Source organism: Onychomys torridus, chromosome 4 (genome assembly GCF_903995425.1).
Source record: "Onychomys torridus chromosome 4, mOncTor1.1, whole genome shotgun sequence".
Classification (NCBI taxonomy): domain Eukaryota; kingdom Metazoa; phylum Chordata; class Mammalia; order Rodentia; family Cricetidae; genus Onychomys; species Onychomys torridus.
The window spans coordinates 13,233,859-13,252,211 of record NC_050446.1 but is presented as its reverse complement, the minus strand read 5'-3'; the positions used below and the strand labels follow the sequence as shown (position 1 = coordinate 13,252,211).

Genomic DNA, 18,353 nt, shown 5'->3' with positions numbered 1-18,353 from the left:
CTGGTAAACCCTAGCCTGCTCCCCATTCCAGGAAAAGCCCTGTCTGCAGCCGATGCTGAGGCTCTAGGTCACAGAAGGCTCACTCTAGAGGGAGACAGAGCCACTGTGGCTACTCCAAGCACATCCTACTTGTTGGGGAGCATGGGGTGCAGCCTCACACCAGGGCAGCAAATCTGATAACCACCTGGGGGAGCCATGTGCACCCACTCCTCCCTGTAATCCAGGCTAGCTTTCCTGTTTATGGCTATGGTTGGCTCCAGAGCTGAGCAAGGAAGCCTTATCTTCCTTGTCTCCCACCATGTCCCCAGCCTGCTGGTGTGAGTCTCCAGGGCCCCTATCTCTATCGGTTTCCACGGTGACCTGGGCAGACAGGAACTTTGACAGAGTTTCCGACAATTGTGCAAAGGGAAGCAGGAAGCAGGCCAGCAGGAAGCAGGTCAGCATGGCTTGACTCCTCCCGCCAGCCCCGATAGCAACAAGACCTGGAGGGACATGGGCTGCGCCCAGCTGCTGACAGTTTCCTCACTGACCAACACAGGAGACAAAATCCAGGCCCTTTAACTTTTGTCAAAAAATAAAAATAAAAAATAAAAAAAAACAACAACCCCGACTCTAACCCCAAACAAAACAAAACAAAATCATCCTGGTCACCAGCTGCCAGGCACCACAGGAACACTAGCAGGGACCCTCCATCTTCACAGACACACTTGGGATGTCCAGAGCCCAGCAGCAGCATGAAGCCACTAGTATCCAGTGGCAGTATCAGGAGCTGACAGGGTTGGGGGGGGCTATGTGGCCATGCCTTTCATGTTCAATGCTCTGCTCATCTCTCCTGCAGGGGGTCCACTTCTCGCCATTCCTTAGGCAGTGCCCATGGCGGGAGCTGCTTCTGTTCATCAGAACAGAGGGCTCCTTGTCTCCTCACACAAAGAAGATGCCATCAAAGGAATCTCAGGCCCAGCCGGCAGAGGAGGGCAGCCAGGCCCCTCAGCCAGGCACAGGCAAAGTGGACACTGATCCATGCATGCACTGTCCATCAGCGCCCTGGGCTTTCCCTGGAGGAGTCTGGTGCTCATCTCACTCCAAGCCTGCCAGATAAACACCCGGACACACACACCCTGGGACTTCCTCCCAGGCATCCTCTATGTTTGCTCATCTGGTGACTCTATCCCCAGGCCCAGGCCCAAGTGTTACAGGACCTAAGGCTCTCAGCAAGGAGTAGAACCTTCTAGAATGCCTGGTGATCCCATACACTCTCAGGCTCACTAGCTACCAGAGCCCATTAAACCCCTTGGCTGCTTGTACCTGTGTAGGGCAGAGGACAGTTGCACTTGTACCCGGCGACATCATCAATGCAGGTCCCCTGGTTCAGGCAGGGGTTGGAGGCACACTCATTGATATTGGTCTGGCAGTTAGGGCCTGTAAGAGGAGCAAGAGTGGGTAGGCCTGCACCTCTCCCTATGCATTACTCTGGAGAGGCAGAGGCCCAGCCTGACAGACACCAGCAGCTCCCGTATTCAGGTGGACCAAGAAGAGGATGCTGTCTGTGGTCTGTATTGCCAGCCCCAGGCCACCAGGGAGGACCCACTCTGCTGTGCCACCCACCGCACTCACCACTGAAGCCTTCTCGGCAGGTGCACACGTAGCCACTGGTCATGTCTTTACAGGTACCACCATTGACACAAGGGTTCGACTCACACTCGTTGTTGTTGATGTCACAGTTTGTTCCGCTCCACCCAGGGGCACAGTCACATTTGTACCTACACAGAGGACTGTGCTGCAGTCTGGGCTCAGAGCCCTCCTGCTAGACACATTATCTACTGGAATACTCTTTTAAGGAGGGCTGGAGGTACCCAACCTTGTCCAAAACCATGCAAGAGTTCCAGACTGGGACAATCTGAACTTGACAATTTACTGACCTTCTGCATAAAACTTTAATAGCTTTAATAAAGACTTTAATAGTCCGTTTGTCTGTGTCCCCCCCCCCCCCAACCTCCACATCTGACAAAGGGCTGCTGTCCTTATCACAAGTATCAGAAGACTGCTTCAGCTACCACAGTGTATTTAGGGTAATTAAGGCCTGTATCGAGTTGATGCTGGCCAATGAAGACACAGCCCAGGGATGCTGGGAAGATGCCGGGGGCTGACCTCAGGACCACTGGTCTCCCAAGGAGCACCCATCCACCCAGCCTGTGTCTGGCCCAGGCTTGTAGCTGATACCTCCCAGGCCAGCCCGCCGTACCCATTGAGACCATCCCGGCAAGCCCCGTGGATGCAGGGGTTACTGTTGCACTCGTTGACCTCGGACAGGCACGTGGGGTCATGGTAGCCCTCGGGGCAGCGGCAGGTGAAGCCCGCGATGCCATCCTCACAGGTACCTCCATTGTGGCAGGGGCTGCCTGCACACTCATCAATGTTGACGTTGCACATGCTCCCTGTGGGTGGGGAGGGACTCAGATACCAGGCCTGCCACCCACAGCCCATTCCTCCTGGAGCTAGACCTTTCTGGGCCTCAGTTTCCCCACGCGAATCTGTGAAATTCTGAGCTCTGGTAAACTGCTTTATGTAGCCACGAGCAACATGACTGTAGTGCCAGTAGCTTCAGGGTTTCATGTATTCCATCTGGCTACAAACTCACTAAGTGGCTGAGAACAATCTGAACTTCTGATCTCTTGCTTCCAACGTCAAAGTGCTAGGGTTACAGACATATGCCACTGCATCTGGTTTATGTGGCTGTAGAACTGAACCCAGGGCTTCGTGCATGCTAGGCCAACACTTTACCCACTGAGCCATTCTTCAGCCCATTCTCTTTTGCTGTCCTCCCAGGGTATCTCTGGCACAGAGGGTACCACTGTCCCTCTGGTTAACCAGACCCCTGGGGCCCAGAGAAGCTAAGGATCTGATCAGATCTAAGAAGCAGAACACATGCCCAAAAGCCTGGCCTCAGAACTCAGGCCATCCCATCACAGCCTACTGGGCCATCAGATCTAACATGGCCAGGGCTGACACTCACAGGTGACAGAAGGCATGTGGAGGCCACCCAGTCTTTCTGACACCTCCACTGGTTGGCAGCCCAAGAGCTGGGTAGTGGGGACCTGGCTTGTGTCATCCAGCCCTTGGACCCCTGCTAACCCCAGAGTCCCTCCCAGATCTGACTCATCTAACGACCCTAGGGGTAACCTTGACCTCTGACGTCAGCCTTTCACCTGTGTAGCCTGGCTCGCAGGCACACTCATAACCGTCAATCTTGTCCAGACACGTGCCCGAGTCGCAGGGGTTGCTGGCACAGTCATCCAAGTTGATCTCACAGTTGGGTCCTAGGGTCAGAGTGACATGTGGTCGGCTTCCAAGCCTAGCCTTGCCCCTTTCCACCCAGGGCCAGATCTGGCCAGTCACCTGTGGTTCCCTTGAGGCATAAGCAGAGGTAAGAGTTGTCACGGTCCTGGCAGGTGCCCCCATGGCGACACGGCTGGCTGTGGCATTCGTTAATGTTGGTTTCACAGTGATGGCCTGTGTAGCCCGGCTGGCAGAGGCAGGTAAAGGTGGCCACACCATCCTTGCAGGAACCATAGTGACAGGGGTCAGGGTCACATTCATCAATGTCCACCTCACAGTGGGTCCCTGTGTAACCTAGATCATAGGAAGGGTAGGCACAGGTGAGCTTCAGAGCCAGTAACTCCCTCAACACTCAGCTGGCTACCCATTGGGAAATCACTGAGCAGGCCCAGGGACACTGCCAGGTCACTGAGGGACGGGGAAGTGTCATATACCCTGGGATATTCTCATTATTTCTGCCTGAAGTCAAAACTGAGCTAAGTTCCTGATCTTCAGATTAGAAGGCCCCAGACTAAGGCCTCCCCAGTCTCCGGTCCTCTTTCCACATCCAGCCCCAAGTGTCCCCTCCCCCAGATCCTACACTGCCTCTTGTACCTTCTGAGCACACGCAGGTGTAGGTGTTGGGCCCATCCAGGCACTTGGCACCATTTTTGCAAGGTGTGCTGGCACACTCATCCACATCATACTGGCACAGGTGCCCGCTGAAGCCTGTGGCCAAGGAAGAGGAGATGGTCATATCTGACAGTAGCCTAGCCCCTTGGATGCTACCCATAAACCTTAGAGTTAGTTGAATGCCTGCCCACATGGGCTCCCTACAGGGTGCTTTGGCCGAGGTGCAGCTGACCTCCAGGCTTCTACCCACTCCTTGTATCCCGCCCTTACACCCTGCCCCTCTGATCAAAGCTCCTTGTTCAGAACTGCTCAGTGGCTGCCTCCCTGGCCCAACAGAGGGTCCTTTTTCCCCAAACCATCTCTGGTTGCTATGGTTACAGCTTCACTAGGCTGTGAATGGGGCTCCCCTGGCTCAACCATGTCTAGGATGGCTGATTTACATCTCAGAAGGCCCAAGGCCTGGTCCAGGCCCTGGAACTGGTGAGACACCTTCCCAAGGCCTCTTCATCCCCTCCTCAGTTCCTTCAAGTCCTTCCCAGACCTATAGGTCAGACCCCCACACTATCTCCTCACTCCCCATGACTATCAAGAAGGGGGGCAGGCAGGTAGACCCTCCCATCTCGGGGATACTGCAGCTCCTATCATCCTTCCGTCTTTTAGTAAAGGTTTCCTGTGCCGGGCTCCCCACATCTCAGCGTGGGCTTCACCTTTGAGGAAGGCCTGAAAACATCCTGGTCAACTCACAAGGAAAAGCCCTCCCTTCAAAGTAGTCTGGGAAGAGATCGAGAGGACACAGGTCCTGCGGTAAAGTAGGCAGCCTCACCTTTGGGGCACTGACACAGGAACTCGTTGATCTTGTCCACACAGTGGCCATTGTGCAGGCAGGGGCTGCTGGCGCACTCATCTGTGTTGACCTCACAGTACACGCCCTCATAACCTGTGGACAGGAGATAGAGAGACTGAGCATAGTTCAGTAGGCTCTAATAGAGCCCTTCAGCTGAACACTTGGGACAGAAATGACTCTCCTTCATACAGCCCTAGTATGCCAGCCCACTGGAGTTCATGTCTATATCTACTCTGGGTCTCTCGGCCCAACTCTGGGCACATTCTCTGCGTTGTCCTGCTAACCTAACCTCAGTTTCCCAGATGCTGCCAACTTTGAAGTCTTACTCGAAGCTATCCAGCCTTGACTCAGTCTCCCGCTCCCTGCTCTTGGCAGCCCCCAAGGCGGGACCCGGTGGCATAAACATACCTGGCATACATATACACTGGAACTCCCCAATCTGGTCCAGGCAGGTGGCATCATTCTGACATGGGTTGGAGATGCACTCATTGACATCAATCTCACAGCGGGGCCCTGTGTAGCCCTGTAGACACTGGCACTCAAAGGAACCCAGTGTGTTGAGGCACTTGCCCGCGTGCTCACAGGGGTTGGCACCTGGTGGGGGAGGCACAGATGAGGGCTGATCTGGCCTTCTGGCCTCCAGATCACCTGCAATGCCCCAGCCCATGCCAGCAAACTGGTGGTTCTCTAGGACAGGTCACAACCCCCGTGTGACAAGCCAGGATGCTCCTGCGGCCTTGCCATTGCATCTGCACCTACCTAGAGCACACTCATCCACGTCCTGGCTGCAGGCTGGCCCCGTGTACCCAGAGGGGCAAGTGCAGATGGCCTTGCCATTGACAGGATTGGTGTCGCAGTTGGAGCCCTCGTTGCAGGGGTTACTGATGCAAGCATCGTTGAGGTGGCACAGCAGACCTAGACAGGACAGCTGTGTTGAGTGGGCATTGCTTTCCCTACCCTGGGAATGACTGGCTGCTGCAGTCAGGCCATCCTCACCCAATACCCTGAAATGAATCTCTGGGACCTGCTCAAGCATCCTACAATGCCCGGATCACGGCCAGTGGCTTGTCACCAGTATGCCTCTCTGTCCAGGAAGACCCACCTGGTCATTGCTGGAGATGCCAAAGAGCTACAGCTTTATCTGTTTTTGTTGTTGTTGCTTTGTTTTATTTTCTTTCCTGAGACAGGGTCTCTCACATATTCCAGGACTCACGTTTGCTTTATAGCTAAAGAAGACTTGAGCTTTTGATCCACTATTCCCTGAGCATTAGATTGACAGGCATGTGCCACTACCCACATAGTTTATATGACACTGGGAGTTGAATCCAGTGCATGCTAGGCAGGCACTCTACCAACTGAGACTCTTATGCCCAGCCCTGTAGTTATGTCTGAGTTATGTCCCTGCCGGCTCATTCACGGTGCCCCAGGTGTGTGCGGCCAGGGATGGTGAGCCCACCAAGCTGCCTTCTCCTGGGAGACTCCCGCACTCACTCACCCGTGCGCCCGTGTGGACACTCGCAGTAGAAGGAAGCCACGCGATCGTGGCAGGTGGCACCCTGGAAACAGGCAGCACTGGCACAATCATCAATGTTCTCACTGCAGTCCTCGCCAGTCCAGCCATTGACACACACACAGTTGTAGCCACCATGGGTATTGTGGCAGGTTCCACCATTCTGGCAGGCGTTGGGCATGAGCTGACACTCATCCACATCCTCTGTGCAGTACTGACCTGCAAGGGCCAGCCACAGGACCATCAGCCTCAGGAGCTGCTGCTACACACTGGGCTTCCTGCCCTAGGCTGTGGGGCTGTAAGCCACTCTCTCCAGGAAGTCTTCCTAGCTGACTTGTGTGCATTCTCCAGCCCCAAGGGCTGTCATCTCATGGCTGACCTAGTTTATCATTAACCAGTGAGCCCCCTGTGGACAGCCTTGTATTCATCCCTGAGTAGCTTGCCCAGAATGCTAGAATCCTGTTTGGCTCGGTGCTGGGACCTGATTCTGGATGAGTGCTAATTGCCCACAAGAACCAGCTGAGGCTGAGCTGTGCTGACTCCAAGTGGAGGCCCAGGCTGCCCCATGCCACCAGTCTCCTGGGCCACCCTACGTCTCCCAGCCTGGGCTTCCCCAGCATGGAACAGAGCTCAGACCTCTGTGGTATGCATTTTAGTCAATAGAAGACTGCCCCCACGGAAGTCCCATGTACCTACCTGTCCACTCCGGTGGGCAGCGGCAATTATAGGTATTCACACCATCCACACAGGCACCCCCATTCTTGCAATTGTTTCCTGGACAGTCATCCACATTTTCTTCACAGTTCTGGCCAGCAAAGCCTATGGGACAGGGGCCAGCAGGTCAACCTGACCTTAGGGGCCTGCTGAGGAGACCTGCTGAGCTCCAGTTCTGGCTGGGCCTGCAATGTCCTGCTTGGGACAAGGCATCTATCTATCCCTCAGTGGCTTCCCTGCTCCTGTGTCCACAGGTGACAGCTCCTCTCTAGAAAGTTGCTGTGTAAAGGGCTAGCTAAAGAGGCAGGGGTCCAGGAACATGGTGTTCTAGAAGGTTCTGCCACAAAACCACTAACAGAGTTTCTGATGACTGCACACTGGGGTTCTCTACACTAAACCAGTGGGGAAGCCATGGATACCTAAGATGGCTGGAACTAAAACTGGGGCTTGGGAGCACTGTGTTGGAAAGCAGAGTGGTGGGACCCAGGCAGGCCTGCCGAATCAGGACCCGTGAGCCCTTTTCCTTAGAGCACAGCCAGGGCACCTGTCTCTCCCCCACAGGCTACAAGCAGCTCATCTAGCCTGAGGCTGGGCCCCGAGGTGTGGCCTGCAGCGTGGCCTTCATGAGGGCCTCCTCAGCATCCAGTTAGCTATTAATCTCCTCAACTCCCGACCGTTCAATGATCAACCCAGAAAGGCGAGTCTGGCAACAGCCAAACCTGCAGCCAGTTACTAATTAACACCCTCTCGGGGGATGCCTTTGAACCCCTCCTGCCCTTGGAGAACCCACCTGTTTGGCTCCTTCTCAAAGATTTCCCCTCCACCCCACCAGCTTGCACCACAGCAAAAAGCTGGAGGCTGGGAAAAGCCAAAGTGTAGAACAAATGCTTGTCTGGATGGGAGAAGAACCAGTTTGGAGCCTAGAGCCCACCTAGGGGTCAGCAAGACCAAATACCATGTCTCCCTGCCTGTGCAGAGCTTTGTTCTAACCTAGGGCAAATTTCCAGGCTAGAACTGAGCCTGGAGGCGCCCTGAGCATTGCAGAATATCTCATTGGGGGAGAGGACAAGAAAACAGAAGTCCCACATGCAGCCTGGCTGGAGCCTCCTCTGCCTATACAGCATCCTCCAGGGAAATAGGGCCTATAAGAGCATGATGGAGCCATGTGGGGCTCAGCAAGGTACACAGGAGCCAGAGTCACTTCAATTCCTAGTCAGAGCTCCCAGAGCTGAGTTCTGTCCTGACCTTAGTGCCCTATATCTCCTTATTTCCCATGCTCCTCAGGGGACCTGGTACAGGGCTACCTGAGAGCCCAAATGGTGGGTATAACTGAGCCCTGAGTGAGTCCCTTCGACAACAACTTGGGTAAATAATTCTCACTTCTCCCTACTCTGAAACAGTCTCCACGAAAGATACTGGGTGTTTCGTTTTTAGGGGTGACCCAGCCACTACACATCAACATCTGAGACCCACCAGTTATGGTAAGTAGACCCCACCCAGCCTTTCCTTCCCTCCTGCCCACCTCCCAGCACCCTAAGTTGACCCACCCCACCCTGCCTAAGGTGGATTGGTGCCAGCTCCATGCACAAGCTCCTTGGACAAAGCTGCTTTCTCCTAGCCCACGTGGCAGAACCACCAGTATAGCCTCTCAACACAGATTCTAATGCCTGAGGTCTGATGTGGCCACCAAGAAGGATCTGAACTCACAGCTCTGGGGCCTATTGAGCATGAAGATTCTGTCCCAGCCCTCAAGAAGGTCTAGCTGGCCACAGAATGTGTAGGCAGCTGTCTGTTACCTCCAAGCTTGCCCAATGACTTTCAGGAAATGCACAAGCCAATGTCTGCACGCAGAGTCTTGAGGCTAGCTCTGCAAGCTCCAGGCAGAAGGGAACTTCCCTTTTTCAGGGAGTAGGGGGCCCCAGGGTTGCAAGGGGGGTGGGGTGGCCTGAGGTTACCCCCAGCAACCAAACTTATTCCTGTTTCCTGAGCCCACTCTCCCTTTCTCCCAACTGCCTGATCTGTGGCTGAGATGAAGTCTCAAATCTCTGAGTTACTATCCTTAGAGAGGCAGCAGAAAGGATAGAGCTGTGCCTGCAGGACCCCCCAACCCCCACACGCACACGCGTGCGCAGAGACAGCCAGCTCAGAGGGAAGAACATTGCTAAGGAAGTAATGAACAACTCCCGCCCCTAAGGTCCTCAAGGCCCTACCTACCCATCTTCCATCCCCCGAGACAGGGGAAACCCCAGGGACTGCCCATGACAGGGTGCTTTTCTGACATCCTGAGACTCACATGTAGATGCCAGGCAGCTCACGAGTATTTGTAAAGGGAGGCTGCCCCCAGCCCTAAGAGGCTCAGGGTGTAGACAGGGTGTCAGGCGGCCAGGATCAGGGGAGTTCCAGGATGAAGGGAGCACCCAGAGAAGACACCCTTAGCAGAAAGAAGGCTTGGGGCTCATGTACACCTGATGGATCTCAGCAGACGGCCAAGGCAGAAATGGACCAGTGGGGCCTGAATGTGTGGTGCCATTGAGAATGTCACCTGACTTCTGGTACCTTTATCCTGACTTGCCTTTCCATTACGCCTAAGGCTCCCTCCATGGACACCGGCTCCTAAGAACCATGCCCTGTCTGCCAGGCTCTCCGCTGCTGGCCTTCTCTAAATTTCCTCTTGTGTTCCCTCCACAAAGGGTATCATCCCTTTCCTGCACCCCTTTGGCTTAACAGCAAACATCCATGGACTTCCAGCTAGAGGCCAGCATGTTGAGATGAGACCTACCTGGCAGGCAGGCACACTCGTGGGTGGTGTCTCCCGTAGGGCGGCAGGTGCCCCCGTTCTGGCAGGGTGAGGGGCTGCAGGGCACGTAGAGCGATTCACAGTGGGGACCAGTATGGGTAGCACGGCAGGCACAGCGGTAGGAGCCGACCTCATTGTGGCAGGTGCCTCCGTGGAGGCACAGCCCCGGGTTCTGGCTGCACTCATTGATGTCTTGCCTGCAGGTGGGGCCGTGGAAGCCAGAAGGGCAGCCACAGATATATGAAGACTCAAAGGGCAGGCACTGGCCACCATTGGCGCAGGGGTTGGAGGCACATGGGTCAGCTTGCTGACATGACTTTCCTGGAGGGTGGGAGGCAAGAGGATCAGCTATAGCCAGGGCCTCCCTATGAGCCCATGGCAGATTTGGACATCGTGGAGGCACCAACCCAGGAAGATTCTCAGTACCTGCTGCAAAATGTGAACATCTTTCTGCACACAGAAGACTGAGACAGAATGGGGTAGCCTGAAATTTGTACCTAGCTGTTTCCTGGACCCCACATATATAACAATGGCAGCTCAAAGCATCCTGACAGGGAGAGGGTGAGACCAGGGCTGCATGAGGACTCCCTCTTTGCTCACATAAACAGTGAGGGTTTGGGGCCTTGGAAACAGTGCAGCCAAAAATCAGGCAGTTCAGGGGTGGAAAGGGCCAGAGTTCCTAAAGAACTCCAAGATTTTTCTGGATGGTAGATTCCTGGTTATCTCTGAGCCGGGAGAAAGTTTGGCATACCAGAGTATCTCAAGTCAACAGTAGGGCTATTAAAAAGGTCCCAGCCATGAAGCTCACAGCCTTCTTACGGCGCTTACCTGACCATCCTGGTGGGCAGCGGCACTTGTATTCTGTAAGGGTGAGCAGATCACAGGTGCCTCCATTGCGGCAGGGGTTGGCTAGGCAGGCATTGTCCAGAGGTGTCAGGCAGAGGGGCCCAGAGAAACCTAGGGGACAGCTGCAGGCATAATCCACAGTGCCACCGCGGTCCACAACATGGCATGTTCCAGCATTCTTGCAGGGTGTGCTCAGGCACGGATTGGGGTCCTGGCATCGCTGGCCCACGAAGGCCCCGCTGCAGCTGTTGACATACATACAGACAGGGCAGTTAGTTCCCCAGCCCTCATTTCTGCCATGGCTACAGCTATTCCCGCCCTGGGTAGCAGGTACAACTGGAACCAGGTTCTGGAACGGAGGTGCAGTGGCTGCTTGGTGGGCAGAGGTTCCTGAGATGATGAAACGCACCGGTGCCTTAGAGGCGCTCACTTTAAAGCAGTTACTTTCACATATAAGTGAACTTCACCTCAATAAAAAGAAATAATAACTGTTAATTGGGGCCAGGCTAGAGACAAGACCAGCTTGAATTTCAAACCAGGCAGATTTCAAACCCATGGGTCTATACTTGCAGTGAGCCATGGAGAAGGGGCCCCTGCAGGCCGGGCAGAGCCCCTGGGGGTGGGGGGGCACTCTGTGAAACTCTCATTTGGGAGGCTGATCTGCTTTTCTCTCTCAGCTTCTGTCATGAATATGCATCATCTGGGTAATAAAAGAGTTCACGGTTCCTTCGACTTTCAAACATCAATAGCACAGTAAACGCGGGAAGCAGAGCAGACTGGAGAGTGTATGTGCTTTCTTTCTATTCAGTTCCTGCCCCGTAGCAAGGGGGCTATGCCAGGATGCAGGCTGGTGCCCGCTCTCTACAACTCAGCTCCCAGACACAGGTTCCTCATATCACACCCCTGGCAGCAATGACACCCCCTCAGGGGACAAATTAAATTTCCAGACACAAGTTGTCTGTGCCACACATCCAGCAGCAGCGGTGGCAGCACTGTTCTCTGAGGACACGATGCAGTGAAGGCCAGTCCTCCTCAGCTCTTTGTGGGCACTTTAGTGGGCTGAGAGCCTGCCCCATCTCCATACAGGTGGGGGGTTCCGGTTTCATGCCTAGACTCACTGGTTCCCTGAAGGGACAGGCTCAAGGTCCACCACTGCCCCAGTCACAGGAGCCTCCTCAGCCACCTGCCTGACTAGCTCCCAGAGCCTGGGCCATAAATTCCCTGAGCCCACTCCTGCCCCACCTCCAGGCCCCACACTCCCAGAGAGAGAGGGCTCTGGGAGCAGCCAAGCCAAGCTCTTCCCAGAGGCAGAGGCTCTGAGGCAGAACGTGCTGGCTGACAAAGCAGCCCCATGGCAGGGTCACAGTCAGGTTCTGGGCAGACATAGCCCCTGCCAACAGCCACCAGGATAGAGACTGTCCCTTGATCCCCAAGCACCCAAAGCCCAGGCTATAACCTGCCTCAATCCCCACCTCCAATGCCAGCCTTCAGTCTCCACTTGCTTCTGAACTGCTATTTATAACCAAACCTCTGTGTGAGAGAGGCCCCAGGAGAGGCCTCCCCACTGAGAGCTGCTGGAGGCAGCTTGGGGCCTGGGGTCAGGTATCTCAGCAGAAGTACTGGGAGGCATCTGTCCTCTCTGAAGCCTTTCATCTGTGTCCATGGCTTGGGTATGGAGGACACAAAATGGCCACTCCGGTGACCATCTGTTGCCAGAAGCCAAAAGTCTCAAACCAACTGGCTTAAAGAAAACAAATCACCCCCTCTCCCCCGGGGAGTTAACTCAAGCCTTTGCAATGGTTCCTGCACAGCATGGGAAGTGTGCAGACCGGTGTGTGTGTCGGGGGTGGGGGGGGGGGGTGGGGGTGGGGTGGGGGGTGGGGGTGGGGGGTGGTGGTGGTGGCATCTGGCTCCTCCTGCATGGGCTATCCTTGAAGGGCAACTCCCCACCAGTGTGACCAGTCACTGAGATCCACACCTGCTTCTCTGGGGCACCTAGGCTCTGGCAGAGCCATACTTGGGGAGGCGAGGAGGCAGACACTGCCTTAGCTACTCATGGATCCAGTTACCAGTCGGCTGGAGAGGCCCCCGGGAGCCTGGGATCTGCAGGCTGAGGCTGGCCCCTAGAAGCAGCCCTCCTCTCTGGATCAATGCCCCTTTGTCGGGCAGAGTTGGCCTCGGCCCACTTGGAGAAAAGGTTTTTTTTTCTTTCCCAGCCACTGGTGAAACCGCGGGGGAGGGGGTGTTGAGGGACAGAGGGAGCTTCATCTTCAAAGCCAAATGGAGCTGCCATCCACCCATCCCTGCAGACTAAGGGAGTGGGGGGAGCCTTGGCCAGTGAGACCAAGGCTCCAAGAGGCGGGAAAATTTTCCTGGGTGGGAAAATGGAGCAAGTCCAATGCCATTCTGGGTCTCCAGCCCTTAAGCAACCCTGTTAGGTTTCTTAAGGTAAAGGTATTGAACGAAGCCAAAGGTTCCAGACCTGTTCACACTCCTCTTCCCCTCCAGCTCGGGCTGTGTTCCCTATAGCACCCTGAATAGGAGCCACAATGGGAGGGCTGGGGGAACCCGCCTAAACGGGATGTACACTTGCCAGCGCGGCTGTGTTCTGCTGGACCAGCAAGGGGGAAAATATGGCCAATAAATCAGGCGCCGGCAGCATGGACAAAGGGCAGCGGGGAGCAGGTGCGTCTGTGGAGGGGACAGCTGCTCCTGCAGGGCGCGGCCAGACGCCAACCCCAGCGGGTGGGGCAGGAGCTGGGAAGCCGGTGGCCAGGGAAGCTCCTCCGTGGGGGAATGTGGTGGCTGAGAAGGTCTATTGTCCACTCCATTGCCACCCTGGGCTTGGGGACACCACAGCGCAGGCATGTTGCCTGGCTGGGCCTACAAGGGTGAGGCCACCATCCACCACATACCACACCTGGAAGACCGCCAGGGCTACCTGGACGGGACCATCCTCAGATGCCCAGAGCCAGGTGGCAGGGTCTAGCTCAGGGGCAGCTGGGGAGAGGGTAGCTCAATGGCCCTTTTCCTCTGTCTGTGCCCTACCTGTCTGACCTCTGTACCACCAGCCACATTCTCTCCTCACAGCATTCAGATGTCCCTAAGGCAGTAGACCTTGAGGGCACAGCTGGGCTACAGCCATGGTCACAATCCCCAGCATCAGTGGTCATTTGGTCCTCAACACCGACAGGTGGATGCGAGCACCGAAGAGGCTCCTAAGCCCTGCATGGGAGGCTGTACCCAACAGTGGCCTCAGCCACTGGGGAGTCCCTAAGCACCAGACCAGAGCCTCCATGAGTGACCCAGGATGTCCTGGGGCAAGCAGAAGGACCTTTCCAGGACTGAAAGGGGGGACTTCCTCAGGACAGGAGCCTGACCCGTCAACAAGATGAGAACCGCCTGTGCTCTGGCACTCAAGGCTTCCCGCAGTGGGAACCTGGCCACGGCAGGTGCATCCCCCTCCTTCCTTCCTTCTTGAGGTCTCCTTAGGGCACCTACTTCTCCACTTTGCCTTTTCTACCCCACATTCTCCGAGGCCCGAGGTGTGGCCTGTCCCACTGTGGCTGGCTGCAGGTGAGTGGCAGGCAGGCTGGGGCCCCAGGAAGGGGGCGGGCTTCCGCAGATGCAGTGGAGTACAAATGGCCCCTGTGCCTGTCATCCCACAACTCTGCCCGCGCTTTGTTGGAGGCTTCAGCATTTCCACTGTGCTGCCTCCCACCTCCCTGGCAGCGCTGCTCCATAGAAATGTGACTCCCCAAAGCATCCGGAGGCAGATGTTGCTGTGGCCTCTCACCCGGGACTAATTCTAAATTGTGCTGTTTTCCTTTCCAAACTACATGGCCATCTGCCGCCCCCGGGGGACAGATGACAGCTCCTCCACCCCAAAATGAGGAGGGGGTAGAGGGATGGTGGTGGGAGTTTCTTAGCTTCTGCCCTGGATGGGTTTATGGTCAAGCAGGGATGGGGAAAGAAGTAGAGGGTCTACTAGCGATGAGATGGCTGGGCGTCCTTCCTTGGTTCCCCAAAACCTAGAGAACAGAGGAACTTTTGGATGAGAGAAAGCACTTCCAGAAGTGAGTGGGGCTTGTGGGACCCTCCCAGCTCTGCTTCAGCTGCTACACAGTGAGATGAGACACTCAGTTTAGCCTAAGTTTCACAAGTCTCCACCCCCCCCCCCCCGTGTGTGTGTGTGTGTGTGTGTGTGTGTGTGTGTGTGTGTGTGTGTATGCACATGCATGAGGGATGTTGAAGGAGGGCCAGGTAAGAGCACCCATCTGAGGACTGGAAGGCACCACAGGCCCCTATCTGAGCACCAAGATCCCTGCTTATTCTTCTCTAGGTCCAGGAACCTGCAGCAAGGCATCTGACCCCCTGGGCCCAGAGTACACACCAGATCTATGATCCAAAATGCAAGCAGAGGCTGGCCTCTCCACCCAGTGCATTATTGCATAACTCAGTGCCCCATCCCCACTGAGAGTGTGTCTGGCATCAGGTGATGGTGGTGGGGGAGCCCCTGTCCTCATCCACCCTTTAATCTTCTCTGCCTGTGTCTAGAGCTACCCAAGTACAGTACCTTGTTCTGCAAGCTCCCATTCAACACGTGGTGGCCGTGCTTTTGTACCTCAGCGATGGTTCAATGTAGAAATGTAGATCCCTCCCCAAGCCTGACTTTGTTCTGTTTAGCTAAAACACAATAAAGCTGGCTGCCTGCGACCCAACCTTCTCACAATGGGTCCAAACCAGGGCTACCTCTCACTCAAACAGCCCACCCTGTAGGGTTCTCAAAGGGTCGACAATCCCACCCCCATCCTTGGCAGAGAGAGGTTCTGGAACCTCAGCCTTTCCCTGAGCAGAGGCCAATCCAAGCCCCCCAAGCCCCAGTGTCTGGCAGAAGGAAGGCACTCACAGAAGGCTGAGCAGTGGCTCAGTGACCTGCTGACTCCCCCGGTATTCTTCCTGGTTCAGAAGCAGTCCATTCAAAGTCCAAAAGACAGGAGACCCCTACAAACCACAGCCCCCTCCCTTCACTTCCCCACAGCGCAAAGAACATACAAGATCCTAGCTTCCTACCAAACCCGCCTGCACCTGAACACTTATCTGAAAATCATTTAGAACACAGGGGTGGGAACACCCCCCTTCAACCTCATGGTCTCTTGCCTTCATACCCACCCCCAAGTTTCCTTCTCTACCCTGGCTGGATGAGGTATACAGGCATGTGGGTACCCATGTAGCCCAGGGCACTGACAGCCTTGCTCCCAGTGGGAACAGATAACACTGCCACTTCCAGCCTGCAGCACCGGTGGCTGCACCTGTCCCAGCAGGGATGGCAGGTAGGAATAACTGAACTACTATGGTCTCCTCCCAGTTCCCGAAGCCTTGGCTTCACTGGATGGTGAGGGCTGTGGGTAGGTAGACTCTCCTGCACCAAACATCAGCTGCGGCTCAGGCTGTGGTGGACAAAAGAGGAAAGCGGGTCACAGCTGGAACCTGTCTACAGGTGGATACAGGTGTCAGGCAGGATTGAAGCCAGGGTCCAGGCTTTCCAGCCCAAAGAACCACTCGTCACACACTCAGCTCTTTTGTCTTCAAATCTTTCCCCACAGTTGCATCCTTGGGTGGTTTAAAATATGCTGGAAAAGGAAGCTCAGGAAAAGCACCCGCTTCCTGGCCTGGCTCAGGGAAGCCCTTTGTGTGGGAGACAGTTGAGGTCGGAACCTGCCCTCCAGGGAAGCCACCTTTCCCACTGCAGGGAAAACAATGCTCCTGGCTGCTGCCTCTGAAGGCCCCTTTGAGAGGACCAAAAGGCTCCTGGGGGAGGGGCAATCAAATAATTTCCTGGAGTTGGTCTGTGGGAAGTGGTGACCCATGGGAGCAGGGGTAGGAGACCCCACCCAATCTGCCCCTTCCACCATTGGTGAAAGCATCACCCAGCAAACTGGGGTCACCAGGAAGCAGAGGTCACTGCTAGGGTGTGAAAAACACCTGCTTAAGCTCTTGCCTCCACTGGGGACAGTTTCCTGCTTGATCTTCCCGAAACACAGAGAGCCCCAAGTTTCAGGCAAGGCTAGGAATTGGTCTCCCTTTGGCACTCGGCAATGCCTGCCAGCCATTCTGGGTGGTCCTGGGAAGGCATAGGGACAAGCGTCTGTGTGTGCAGCAGTAGCAAGGAAGACCAGGGATGGCCAGAGCCAGCAATTACAGGCCTCTCTGGTCTGTGAAGGACGGAGCTCAGCCCTGCACCTTCAGCTGCTCAGGCTAAGCAAAAGGGAAGCGCTTCATCCAGAGTGAGATGAAGCCAACCACCCCACATTGAACTCCATGCCAAAACCAAAAGCAGTACAACACCTGCTCATCTCTGCTTCTCCAAGTAAATGTAAAGATTGTGTGTGTGTGTGTGTGTGTGTGTGTGTGTGTGTGTGTGTGTGTGTGTGTTGGGGGGGGGGCTGCCCAGGGGCTACTCTGTTTTCCTCCCCAGGTCCTAAAGAGAGGACATACTCCCTCCTGGCTAAACTGGTCCTTGGATGCTAGAAGCTTCACCTCACTAGACTCTTACTACAGTCCTAGAGGTGGGCTAGACCCATTTTACAGATGGGAAGACAAAAGCTTAGCAGGCTCTGCACACACACACCCCAGATTCTATAGTACTAAATTCCTGCTATCCATGGTGGACCAGCCTCAGAGAACAGTCATAGGCAGGGCACAGTAGCAGAGGCTTCTCGGGAAAGAGGGAGAGGTGCCTCTGTGTCCCAAGCTGCCTCATCCCTCAGTCTAGAATGTGGCCTGATCACCTGGCTCTCCCAGAAAGAAAGGGCAAAGCACAATGGAGGAGTTTGGCTGCAATAACACCCCTAGGAGGGGGCGGGGACACCGAGGCACTGAGAGGCACTTGCCACTGCAAGGGAAACCTCAAAACTCCTAGCTTTCCCAGGCCCCTCAAGAGCCTCCTAGTAGAGGGTCACCTGATGCCACCCCTGTGGCCATCCTTCCCAACTGTGGGCATGAAGATGTGTCAATGAAGCCCATGTGCAGCTACCCACTGGGGCAGAGCCATCGGCTGCTGGGCTGCATTTTTCTAGGGGTTCCCAGGAAACCCACCTTCAGTGAAGCCTTTGGATGACTGGCTGAAATGCAGACTGTAGCTTTGGTGGGGGCCCCAGAGGTCACCCCTACCCTTCAAAAACTCAGCAAATGTTTTCCAACAAGAAAGGTCTCCCCTACCGGAGAGGTCCCCACACCCCAGCAGACAGCTAGGCCTCATCCCAATCCTGGTCACAAAACGTCTCACAGTGTACCAGCCATCCATGAGAAACTCTCACTCTGCCTCAGGACACAGTAAATTCTAGAAGACAGGGAGCGCCAACTGAGTGTGCCCTGCTCTAGAAGGGGTCCAGGAGAGAGCAGGTGCTCTGGGGAGGGATCTGTATGGGATCCAGGGTGTCCCAGGCCAGATGGTCTAGGACAAGCTTTGGGCTTGCAGGTTCTGTCCCTGTGGACACTGATATCCCATGCTTGGCCTCTTCTCTTATATTTTTGGTTGTGAGCCTAGCCTTTAATGGCTGACCCATCTCTCCAGCCCGCCTGGCTTGTTCTCAAGCATCAATTCACTGACATCCCTGTGACCTCTCAAAGCCTTAGCTGGGGTTGAGTAAAAAACAAAAAGAACATGTCCCATTAAGTCAGAGCCGCCTACG

The 18,353-nt window shown here is 55.3% G+C and overlaps 1 protein-coding gene across 1 annotated transcript in view; it reads right to left on the bottom strand.

Annotated features, from left to right (window-relative positions):
- Positions 1–18,353, bottom strand: part of Notch1 (notch receptor 1) — a 45,328-nt gene that overhangs the window by 15,805 nt on the left and 11,170 nt on the right. Inside the window, exons 3-15 of the mRNA XM_036184554.1 lie at positions 10,642–10,904; positions 9,796–10,134; positions 6,999–7,121; positions 6,288–6,521; positions 5,552–5,707; positions 5,201–5,386; positions 4,772–4,885; positions 3,931–4,044; positions 3,397–3,630; positions 3,207–3,317; positions 2,243–2,435; positions 1,615–1,760; positions 1,306–1,419 (exon numbers count right to left, since the gene is read on the bottom strand). Coding sequence (XP_036040447.1) covers positions 1,306–1,419; positions 1,615–1,760; positions 2,243–2,435; positions 3,207–3,317; positions 3,397–3,630; positions 3,931–4,044; positions 4,772–4,885; positions 5,201–5,386; positions 5,552–5,707; positions 6,288–6,521; positions 6,999–7,121; positions 9,796–10,134; positions 10,642–10,904 — 2,327 coding nt within the window. The remainder of the gene's footprint in view (positions 1–1,305; positions 1,420–1,614; positions 1,761–2,242; positions 2,436–3,206; positions 3,318–3,396; positions 3,631–3,930; positions 4,045–4,771; positions 4,886–5,200; positions 5,387–5,551; positions 5,708–6,287; positions 6,522–6,998; positions 7,122–9,795; positions 10,135–10,641; positions 10,905–18,353) is intronic.